At 42.9% G+C, this 12392-nt stretch overlaps 1 protein-coding gene across 1 annotated transcript in view; it reads right to left on the bottom strand.

The window, feature by feature from the left end:
* sema3h (sema domain, immunoglobulin domain (Ig), short basic domain, secreted, (semaphorin) 3H) overlaps window positions 1–12392 on the bottom strand; it is a 56100-nt gene that overhangs the window by 12835 nt on the left and 30873 nt on the right. Inside the window, exons 7-8 of the mRNA XM_086108181.1 lie at window positions 11246–11391; window positions 10091–10205 (exon numbers count right to left, since the gene is read on the bottom strand). Of these exons, the coding sequence (XP_085964307.1) occupies window positions 10091–10205; window positions 11246–11391 (261 nt within the window). The remainder of the gene's footprint in view (window positions 1–10090; window positions 10206–11245; window positions 11392–12392) is intronic.

Genomic DNA, 12392 nt, shown 5'->3' with positions numbered 1-12392 from the left:
GCCTTTTTTTTTTCATATGTCTCGTTAATAAGTGCAGGCTTATGTGGCCTCCTGGTAGAGCTGATGAAATATTGTGGCCCCAGCCCATGTATTAGGGTAAATGGAGATCACATATTTCAGGGGTGTCAAACTCATTTTTTTCGCGGGCCAGATTTTAGTTGCAGTTTCCCATCGCGGGCCGTTATGATGCAAAGTATATAAAGAAGTCAAGAATAACGGTTTATTCACCTATTATTTAAGTTACTGAAATGAGGGGTTTGTTAACATGAAAATGCTTACAGTATCACTCTTATTTACTACAAATGAGAATTTTACATTTTGGTAGAGATTTTAGCAAGCATCATGAAAGTTGACATCTTTGATTTGCTTTCGCGGGCCACATAAAATCATGTGACGGGCCAGATCTGGCCCCCGGGCCTTGCGTTTGACACCTGTGACATATTTTGTGCTTTTATCGCAGCTGCTATTGCTTTGCGCTTTATTGCATTAGATAACAAAATATCTGCACGTGTTAGACTACAAGCAAAAAAAAAAAAACCCAAACCTTTACAATTCACATCATGACCAAAAAAAATATATGTATCGTCATTGAAGCTGATAATGTTTTGAGTCTGCTTTGCTGTGGTCATCTGGCGATGTGGTGATATAGCGCTTGTGCTATCGTAAGGTAAGGAATCATTTTGAAAATCCCTTCTGAAAGCACATCTTTGTTACAGAAGCAGAGCTAAGATGCAAAGAATGCAGGGACCCATGCAGCACTCTTGAGTGAAAATTCTGTTAGTACCCCTCCCTCCTCTACTCTGCTCCCCTATTCTCTCCCTTCCTCTGATGGCAGACACAAAAAAAAAAAGCGTCTTGCTACTTCCCACATTCCTGACGTTCCTTCTGCTTCAGGTGGCCTCCACGGACCCATCGGTCCCTGGATGAAATTAATCTCATCTCAAAACATACGCACGCACTCACATACTCAAACGTAGAGGGGATCATTTGCTCGTAAAACATCAGAAACTTTAGTATGGGAGTTACCGTGAAAAGTTAATCACTGCAGTACAGGTAATTAAAGAATTGGGGGGGAAAAAAAGGGAAATGAAAAAAAATAATAAAAATCACGCTCCCACAAACATGGAAGACAACTTGCTACTAAACAATCATTTATCATAAATTCTGCCAAAATATTTCAGAAACCAAAATATTAATTCATTCATTTATTTATTTATTTTTGGACCTGATTTATTTCTATTACAGTTTATGTTATTGCTATGCCACCGCTCACGTGTTGTGAATCGAGGAATTGATGAACAGTGAATCTTGCTGATAAAAATTGGACAGTGAAACTCACATCTTACATAAAAATAAAAAGAAATAAATCACCTCTGCTGGGACCAAACAAAAAAAAAACAAGAATTGTAATGATGGAGCTAGAGGCCTTAACATTCATAAAAGTCTGACTTTCTCACCAAAGTGTAAAAAGAAAGAGAATACCACTTTCTGAACTTTACGCATAAGCGATGACAGTCTCAGGGGAAGTTGGGTGACACTGGAGTCTTAAATTTCGGAACTTTTCTCGTTGCATTCATCTTTGATCCCCTTTTTTGGAGAGTAAATATTGCAAAAAAATAAAAGTCACAAGAAGCCGAAGAACAGCTTCGGCGTGACGTGATGCATGCATGCACGATGTGATTGTATGACCAGAGGGTTTATAGAGGTTATGGTACACTGTTTTTGTGGTGCTTTGCTGGAAAATGACATTCGATGGGACTGTGCACAACGAGAGGCCGGTGTAAAAAATAAAAACAGAGGTCCAAGCTCTCCATTAAAAAAAAAAAATCCACATTTAAGAAGACACATACACAAAGCATTTTTCTCCCTGACGTTAATGAAGACATTTCTCTTGTTTACAGTTCAGCCTGTCAAAAAAAAAAAAGTACTTTTATCAGAGTGTGACTAGTTTAAATCAGGTCTGATTTAGTGCCGCTCTGCCTGATTTCTGCCTTCGGCCCCCATCCTGATGATTTATTATTTAACTTCAGCAAATGTACCGGTAACATGACCTCCTTCACGCAGGAGGGAAAGCGAAGCAAACGCACAGACATTCCTCAAAAAGAAATACGTTCACAAATAAAATAAGGGGATTTTGCTTTACGACCAGTGGAGTGTCCAACGAGGTTATTATCAATGAGGCAGAAAACTGAAAATCTTTGGACACGCACTGGTCCATTTTTCAAGCCCACCTGAACAATTGTAAGACATCTGGAATGACCGCGTGACTCCAAAATCTTCACTTACAAAGATAATTAGGCATTTACAGTAGATCAAACTCTGTGGAATTTTCATCGGCTAGAATTCAAGAGGAAAAAAAAAAGATGTCAAGTTAAATATAGCAGCGGCACCAAACTTTTTTTTTTTTTGAGTGCCACGGACCGGTTCATACAAGAACATGCTTTTCGCGGATCGGCAGCCATATGAATCAATAATAGCTAGCAAAACCATTTCAAATTGTTTGTACTTTTGATGAATACAAAACAATATAAGGATTATAATTCGGCGCTCTTGGTCAAATAAAAATTCGGAAAAAAAAAAAAAGGTTATACTCTGACCATTTTGAATCCTTGGAACACATAACACTGAACGTTTTTAAACGCTATTGAACATTTGGCGCAAAGGTGCGGGCCTATTAGCTATATGCTACATAAGAAGATAGCAAAATGTCAGAAAGCGTTGTCAGTCTGATGGAGTGCCGTTTTACACCAATACAAACTTCAACCACAATCAAACATTTACTGGAAAGTGTTTATAATGTGGCAAAGCGCTTTTTCTAAGAGCTTCCGCAAATATACCATTCTTATTATTATGACAGGTGATTCTATTTCATTTTTTTAACATGACACAGCCGTCTGACACCCTCACTCGGGAGTTCCTTTGTCTCAGTGTGTGTCCTCCTTTTTTTTTTCCAGTCTCTTTATCTTCTGACCAGGTGCTGATCCCCCATCCCTTTCTGCTCAAATCCACCTGGGCTTTCTCAGGACCCCCTCCGGGCTGCTCTCGTTTTCTTTCTTTCTCACTTTCGCTGCGAACCCGCATATCCCGCCCTTGTCTTCCATCCCTCCCTCCTTGCCGCTGTCTTAATCATTCTATCTTCCCCATCCATCTGTCTGTCTGGCCTATTTACTCTGGAGAATTGTTCTTGTGTCTTCTTCCCTACACACACACACAAAAAAGCCAGTTCCCCCCTCAGGGAAGATAGTGTTGTCTAGCCTGTAGACCTGCGGTCTCAAGCCTATTTTCCTCCTCCTCCTCATCCTAATTGTCTCGCCTTTGCCCCCAAGGCAGGGACCCCAATTCCGCCTCCCTCCCACCCAGTCACCATGAATGCCAACATACAAAACTTCCTTTTGTCACCTTTGTGGCCACACTGCTAATGCACACTTTCATTGTCTTCTAGCCCCATCAATAGGCTCACTTCCATCTCGTCTGCTCCTTTAGTCCTTCAGGCTATTGGCCTTATTTCTTCGATCGCTCCATTTTTTTGGTTTTGGTCTGATACATTTTTGTGCCCTCTGGCCATAGCTGACTTCATCTACTTGATGTCTTCAACAAGCTTTCCGCCACCTTACAAGGACGCTAATGCTAAAATGAGGCTGTTTGATCGGTTGGTTTGTTGTTCTGACTTTCACCAACAAAAAAATAGAACAAAGTTTTGTGATATATGATCGGAGAACACTTGATATCACAGTGAATTTCCAGGCATATAGTGCCTTTTTTTTAAAGAAAGAATACTTTCACTGTTTTGATGATCACTGTTCACTCTTAAATACTGTCCAAAGAAAACCAAGACTATAAAGGCGCACGTAAAAGCATTCAATTTTTTCTAAAACCGACAGTGCGCCTTATCATCCGATGCACCTTATATATGGATCAGTATTGTGATTTCTTGGACGTAGTATTTTAAATATTCTGGAAAGCACTTTGTTACAGCTGCAGCGGTGGTGAAAGCGCTATATAAATAAAGCTGTATTGTATTGTGCTGTATTCCCTTTAGCGTGGCTCCATCTAGTGGATGCATGATGCAACCGCAGCCACTATTGTAGCTTCTATTCTATGTGCCTTATAATGCGGTGCACCCTATATGTGAAAACAGTTTTAAAATAGGCCATTCATTGAAGGTGCGCCTTATACTACAAAGCGCCTTATAGTGCGGAAAATACAGTAGTTAAAAAGGTATTTTTAATTTTTTATGTGTGAAATATGAAAATATTTTTATGAACGAGAAGTAATCTCCAAAGGTGAAAATGTTTTGACACCAATGTGTTCATGAGGACATACGTCTGCACAATGTTGTGGTAGGTTTTGTCCGACACAGCACCTCATAAAACGTTCATGTCGCCCCAGCACCTCTGTGTTGTTCTCCTCCTTGATCCTCATTAGTGTGTGTTCCAAGCCATGACAATTAACCCCGATGCCCCCTGCATCGCCATCCCCCCCCTCACAGCCTTTCTGCTTCATTTCACATGCGCGTCTTGTTTGAGGGGGTTAAAGATATCCTCTGCCCAGGGTGGCGCCATCGCCGGTCCTTGCCTCTGGTTTCATCCTCCTCCTCTATCTTTGGGACGAAACATGTAAAACGTTTTCTGGATTTATTGATCTCCTCCCTCCTTGGACCGTGCCTTCATCATCCTTCCCTCCCCTTCTCATCTTATGTTAGATTATACCTTTGACCGGCTCCATAATCAGCTGTGTGTGGAGGAGATAGCAGGCTCAACTCCCTTCCTCACCCTCTGGCTCTCCTCTTTAGCTCCCTCCTCCTCCCTCGCGAACCTCCAACTCAAGCTTCGGCTTTGGCACATCTCCCGCTGTTCCTTCCTCCTCTGGTCTGGTCGACACCCCGCGCTTGAACCTCCACCCTCTCCCTCTTGTCCTGCTTCATTGTTTCCCCTCTTCACCTCCTTTGAAGCCCCCCCCCCCCCCCGTCGTTTTTTGGCAAGCTGCCGCGTTCCACCGCTCTATCGTTCTGTGTTGCCTTTGCAAAAACTCTTCCTACAATTCACACAAGCGATGATGGATAGGAGAAGCTGAACGGAGGCCTCAAACACAATCCATCTTCCTTGTTATAACAAAGCATCTTTTCATGCCCACTTTATGGAGAAGGTGTTTCGGCGTGAGGTAAGAGAGTATTAAACAATACTTGACAGAGTAATCTGACAGTGTTGGTGTTCTGCAGGATACATGTAAATCCATTTTTCATCTCATGGCCTCTTTTGCCTATTTCTCCTTCTTGAGCCCTTTTCTTTCTCTCTTTGTATGTTCTGGGGGGAAATTAAATGACATATTTCATCACAGTGAGGGTTTGTTTTAACCCTCGCATGCACCCTGTCACATGATGAGCTGTCCACTGGAGTAACCGCTGTCCCTGAAAGGGTTAAATTAACAGTGGATGAAAGTTGACCCTTGATTTTGCACACTTTTTTAAATGCACCGTCTTTTTAGAGAAAGAATACTCATAGCAATGGAAAAGTAAGGTTACCTAAACATTTGATTATGAACAATAGTCACTTGTAATTATTTTTACACATGCTTTATTATTAACAATATTAAAATGCTCCTTGGAACGTTTCTGGTATGGAAGTTGCATGAGAGCAACACAGTGAAAGCAGGAATGCTTCTCGTTTTTTCTTGGGTACAATATCTCAAAACCTTCACAAATTTCCATCCATCCATTTTCTGAACCGCTTTATCCTCACTAGGGTCGCGGGTCGCGCTGGAGCCTATCCCAGCCGTCTACGGGCAGTAGGCGGGGGACACCCTGAACCGGTTGCCAGCCAATCGCAGGCCACACATGGACGAAAAACCATTCGCAGTCACACTTAGGGACAATTTAGAGCATTCCATTAACCTGCCATGCAAGTTTTTGGAATGCGGGAGGAAACCGAAGTACACGGAGAAAACCCACACAGGCACAGGGAGAACATGCAAACTCTACACAGGAAGGCCGGAGAGAAATCGAACCCTGCACCTCTACACCGTTAGGCCGACCCGCTAACCAGTCGCTCACCGTGCCTTTACAAATTTGAAATTCCAATTCTTCCCGTAGAGCGTGCATGTCCAACTCCGGTTCTCGAGGGCCACTGTTCTTCCTGTTTTAGATGTGTCCTTCCTGCAATGCACTTGATTCAAATAATCAGGTCATCACCAAGTGGGGAAGAAGCCTGAAAACAATCCTGGTCACTTGAATCAGGAATGAAGCTGGAGAGACACATCTCAAACCTGCAGAACAGTGGCCCCATTTCATGAACGATGCTGCAAAGCTTCAGGTTTAATGTCACTTTGATTACCCAAAACAAAAGTATAATTTGTGAGTCGTCCCCCCCCCCCCCCCAAAAAAAAATGGCTGTGTCATTTTTGTGTTAGTCACACAAGGTTGGAGTTCTTCAAACACACGCTCGCTATTTTTTAAATTTGGATCACAACTCCAGAGCCACATATTACTTCTTCGCAAAAACAGCAGACAATAGCTGAGTAGCTTTCGCGTGTCTGGTAACACTTACCAGAAGGCGTTTCAGTCAAAAAAAAAAAAAGCAGCGAGAATGTCATCTACAAGACATAAAACAGTAAACACACCCGACTGTCTGTGTTTACGGTTCAGTGGACGTTTGACTCTCAGTTCCACGTGTTGCATCAACACTCGCAAGCACATGAGTGGAAACAAGTGAGTGCATGCAGTATGATTCCAGAATGACGTACCGCAATCTTGTCCCATGGGTGGGTAGGGGGAGGGGGGGGGGGGGGGTGGTGATCACTTAAAATGAAAGCCAACTGTATCGTCCTAGTATGCATTAAGGCAGGGGTGTCAAACTCATTTTTGTCCTGGGCCACATTTTAATTACAGTTTCCCTTGGAGGGCCGTGACGACTGAAACTATATAAAGAAGTCCAGAGTCATGTTTTATTCCATTATTGTTTAAGTAATAGAAAATGTGAATATGTCATTGATTACATATGAAAATTTGGTACAGATTTTTGCAAGCCTCATGGAAGTTATCTTTGATTTGCTTTTGCGGGCCACTTAAAATGATGTGACGGTCCACATCTGGCCCCTGGGCCTTGAGTTTGACACCTGTATATTAACGTTATAATTGCGAACGAATATTTTTAATGACTGTTTAAAAAGATTTTTTTCCCATTATTGAATCAGTTCATTTGTGGAGCTCTATTTTATTCAGAGTCCATCCGGCAGTCGGTGGACTGCGCCCTGAAATGGTTGCCAGCCAATCGCAGGGCACAGATCGACCAACAACCATTCACAATCACACCAAAGAACAATTTAGAGCAGGGGTGCCAAACTCATTTTTGTCACGGGCCACATTTTAGTTACCGGTTCCCTTGGAAGGCCGTTATGACTGTGAAACCAGTTCAAATGTCATCACAACTTTTTGTCCGACGCCTGGATTCTCGTGAACATGTTGCATTTGTAAACTTTCGCAATAACATTGATGTTATTCATCCCAATATTCATCCCATTCATCCAAATGATGTTCTATGAGCAGCAGCGTCGCATCTATTCCGAAGACCGTGTAAACAGTCCTGCATTAGATGAGTTTGACACATAAACCCAGCGGCGCCTGTTGAGATTCACGGCCAAATATGACCCGAGTCACATGTTGGACTCTAAACAATCCAGAAGTTCTGCAAAAGTCTTTAAACATTGGGTTGAGACATACACTTGGAGGTTCAAAAGCCAGCCTGGTCCCCATGGCCTACATACATGGAAATGGCCTTGACCCCTGAAGTGAAGGGTTATGGGAATGCTTCTGAAGGAGGTCGCTTGGTGTCACCTGACCACCTCACAAGCTCACACAATCACGCACATAGCCAGGTGCTAACCGCTGTCCCCCCACCCCACCATGAGGGACCAGCAGATGCCTCCGGGCTTCATGGAATTTGTAGTGTTTCTGTGTGGCTAAGCGTGGCATAAACAAAGCAGTGACAGCATTCTTAACCCGATGGCTTAATCCCCCCGTGGAGGGTATTTGCGGTTTTTACAAGTGTTTGTCTTGTTTGTGTTGCTCACAAACAAATTTCCACGCCATTTTTATCAGATGTGTCAAACAGAGCCACGGGTCTGCCAGGACGAAATATTAATGCTGTCCGAGGTTTGAAATTTGAATGCACTTGTGTGATTTTGAGTGTTAGCATTGACATTTCTTGTGGCGAGTGTGCCCACATAAGGATCCGACCATGTGCAGGAAACAGACATGGTGCGTGATTTATTCAATGTCTTAATGTACACACATGCTCATTCAGATGGTAAGTACATGTGTGTGTGTGTGTGTGTGTGTGTGTGTGTGTGTGTGTGTGTGTGTGTGTAGGCACGTTGAGTTTTCAACAAACATAAGGGTCCTGAAGTTTACTTTGTGCGTCCTCTGTTAACAAAAACAGCAGATAAGAAACCGGTCCTGTCTCCACACACTCCGAATTTCCATGTTTTCTCTCTGCGTGTCTCTACAGTGTCTGTAGAATGAAATATCGACATTGAAAATATGTATGCAGTTCCCGCAGTCCGTGATTTATGGCGTGAGAGTGAACTTTGAATCCAGAAGGGATAGAGTGACAAGTATGTAGAATGTTGAAAGTGAAGGTCAATTTGTTGTGGTTGTTATAAAGTAGAGTTTGTTTATTTTTCGAAGAAATTGAATCAAGCCTGATTTGTGGCGAAAGGCATTTTGCTGGCAGACACCAGTTACTGTAAAAGGCAGTTTCCACAAAGACATTGAGAACACTTGATGGAATTCTATTTATGGACGAGTAAATCTCCACTCCTCTTGATTCATTCACTCGACATTCGTGTGTGTGGATAAAAAGGAAAAGTTGCCCCACTTCGTGCCTGCAATAATTAAATTGCAAGGCCATGGGACCTCATAGACAGGCATGAGTAAAAACGGGTGCATCTTTTTTTTTTTTTTTTTTGTTAACGCGGCAGGTCAAGTTTATCGCCTTTGCGATCGCGTTGCGCCTCGCCAGGCATTCCAGCGGACGGAGCTGCCACGCTCCCGGCGCGCCTGACAATTTGGTGAAAGAAAGTAAACCATGCTCGGCGTCAAAATGGATTTATATTCATTTTCGTGCCAAGGCAAGTCTAGTTTCATCTGTTTGTGAATTTGGTCGACCGCGCTATGCTTCTCTAGGCGCTCTGGCAGATGGAGCTGCCGTGCTCCCGGCGCATCTGGGAATTTTGTGACAAAAAAGTCGACTAGATTTTATACTTGCACTTTCTTTGGTCTTAGCTCAAATTCGTTCCCATCCGTTACTGCATCTTAAATAAATAAATAGATAGATAGTTATTTCAAAAAGTGTTTTCCAACTTTTGGCCCACCCTGTCTATGCTTGTTCACGCCACACGAACCTCTTATGGAGTTCATCAATGGTCTTTCACATACCCGCTCAAATATAAAATATGATTCCACTTTTTAACGTTTCCAATTAAATTTCGCGGGGAATGTTGAATTATTGACTTTTGTTCTCCTGGTTTGATATAAAAATGAATGCAATGGCATGTCTCATTAAAAGTCCAATGTGTGATCAATGCCAGGTTTGTCTTTCACATTCTATAAGACGACTCCAGCAAATTGTTGCCGTTTTGCTGAAACCACAGACTGAGGGAACCATCCTGCATATCAAGCAAAGTCTGGGTGAAGACACATCACCATAGAGATGCTCCAAACCACACACGCAACCCCCGCCCCCCACCCCCAGACGACACTTCTGATAATGAACAAAACCACAGCTATGAACTGTTGAGGTCAGTTGCCATGGTTACTAAGGCAGAGGCACATTGGCCGACCAAGGTGACCGACACGGCTGTTGATCACCGTGGTAACAGCAGAGCTATTCCGATACACCAAAGGCTGGGCTCATGCACATTTCTTCACCAGCAAAAACTTGTTGCTCATCATTCCTCATACTCCTCAACAAAACATCCACTTAAAAATAATTCTATGAGGTGAGGGCGACCAAGGCCGTTACTGCGACGAACAGTCAAAGTGTGACGTATTTTAGTTTTACTGCACATGTGAGGTTTTATGACTCATTGTACTCACGCAATTGGTCAAAGTGTGTCTGCAGACCATCTGGTCCTGGGACTGAGCACACCAAACGAGCCTTTTGGAACGTGCTCCACTTGTTGACCAAACTCCTCTGACCTCCAATGTCATTCTGCAAACAAAAACACAGAAAAACATTTGACATTCAAATAAAAAATACGGCGTGTCAAAGCTATTCCGGCAAACTCTGCCACATTGTCAAGACTTTCCAAATACGCTTATCGAAGGAATGTTACAGGCTGCTCAAAGTCAAACTGAAATGCAACTCCTGAAATCAAAGTCATGGAACCGAACTGAGCATTGAAAGACCGTACTTGCTAAGCGTGTTTCGCTTTTTCCTTGTCTTTTTGGGGCATTTTTTTGGGGGCACCCCTAGAGTTAGTGGAGCAGTGATTGCTAAGAGAAAAAATGTGATGATGGCCATAAAACTCAAAATGGAAGTTAATAACACATTATGGAAGCATGGACCCTCGCTGCTCATTACAATGTGGCTCTGTTGGCAATAATTTAATATCAACCATTAAAGTACAAAAAAAAAATGCAGAGACATTATCCTCCTTGTCTATGTTTGTGTTCATCACACAAAGTTGAACCCCCCCCCAAAAAAGTTGTTTTTTTTTAAACAGCACCTGACATATTTTTACACTTGCACGACAGCTGACAATGCAAGCTTACTTCAAAACATTACATAAACTTTTGCATGTTTATGATGGTGACACTTTGGAGGACCGGATTAATCCAATGCATTTTTCTCAAGGGAAAAAAAATTGTTGAAACACAAACAAATTGGAGTTTGACCAGCAAACACAATGAAAAAAAAAAAAAGCAAACACCATCATGATCATGCGCACATATCAACATTCAATAGCCCAAGAGCAAAAAGAGGATGCACAGCAGATACAGAGACAGCGACAAACATAAACAGTCCAACTGTATGTGTGATTATCTACCCGATGCGGTCGGAACGTCCAAACAAAACTTTCAACAAAAACACACACCTCCATAGACTCAGACACACACACAGCGAAGCACGTATCTGACATGTGCAGGCGAACACTTGAAAATACACAAGCAGTCTGGGGCCGATAGAAGCATGTCAACAAATACAGCTGGCATCAATCGTTTTTGTGCGCAAACATCTCAGCACCCTACCTTGCACACCCGGGCCACTCTGGAGTAGAGTACCTTCCCGGCGGCCCCTTCGGCCTCCTGAGCGCGCTCGGTGAAGAACACGTAGACCTTATCGTCTTCTGGATTATCAGTTTCAGACAGTGGCGCGACCCGCACAAAATGGGCATCTGGCAAGCGAGGGACAGGAAAAAAGAAAACATTAATCTGTTGCGCAACCTGCTACTGATTACATGTAAGAGTGCAAATGCGATGGAAAGAGGGAGAGAAGGAATGACACAAGCTCATCTTATGCACAGCAGAAAATCATCTTGTACTGTATCTCGTATCAGCCGCAGCAGACGACCGCAATACACCGATCAGCATTCAGGGGATGGTTTGACATCGATTCAATCCCATTGGTAGCGTCACTCAGGTATAACATTGTACAATGCTTACTATTTTCATCATTGTTTACTCGACATTGGCTGGATTAAAAACAATAAAAAATACAAACGGTAGATGTGCCACGATATTACTGTTGACCAACAACCGCAAACATTAGTCTAGCATGATTGTTGGCGTGTGGAACTTTTCTACTTACTGTGGCCATTTAAAAAAAAATTCTGCTGGGATATTTTGTACTTTTTGCTATGTTATGTCCACACATTACTTTCCTGTATATGTGTACTGTCTACATTGTCGACAATTTCAGGTGAGTAACAAAGCAACAGGTGGGAAGGCATAACTGTGTGGCTCCTTTGCCAATCGGAAGCCTGACGATTAGCATTTCTGGAAAAAGTCAGCAAAAACGATCACTAATGATCGATGAAGTGACTTATATGTCAACTGAAATGAAGCGGAATAACTTCTGTGCAGTATTTATATCACACTTGAACATTCCCACGAGGGACACGGGCGTGCTGGAGCCTATCGCAGCTGTTTTCGGGCAGTAGGCGGGGGACACCCTGAACTAGTTGCCAGCCAATCGCAGAGCACACATTAACAACCATACACGGTCACACTCATGACTCGGGACAATTTAGAGTGTTCCATTAACCTGCCACGCATGTTTTTAGAATGTGGGGGGGGGAATCCGGAATACCCGGAGAAAACCCACGAAGGCACGGGGAGAACATGCATACACCACATAGGAAGGCCGGATTTGGAATCGAACCCTTCCGCCATCACA

The sequence above is a fragment of the Hippocampus guttulatus genome, chromosome 1 (genome assembly GCF_054856545.1).
Source record: "Hippocampus guttulatus isolate MCC_2025c chromosome 1, RoL_Hgut_1.0, whole genome shotgun sequence".
Lineage (NCBI taxonomy): Eukaryota > Metazoa > Chordata > Actinopteri > Syngnathiformes > Syngnathidae > Hippocampus > Hippocampus guttulatus.
This window is presented reverse-complemented; position numbering and strand designations above follow the sequence as displayed.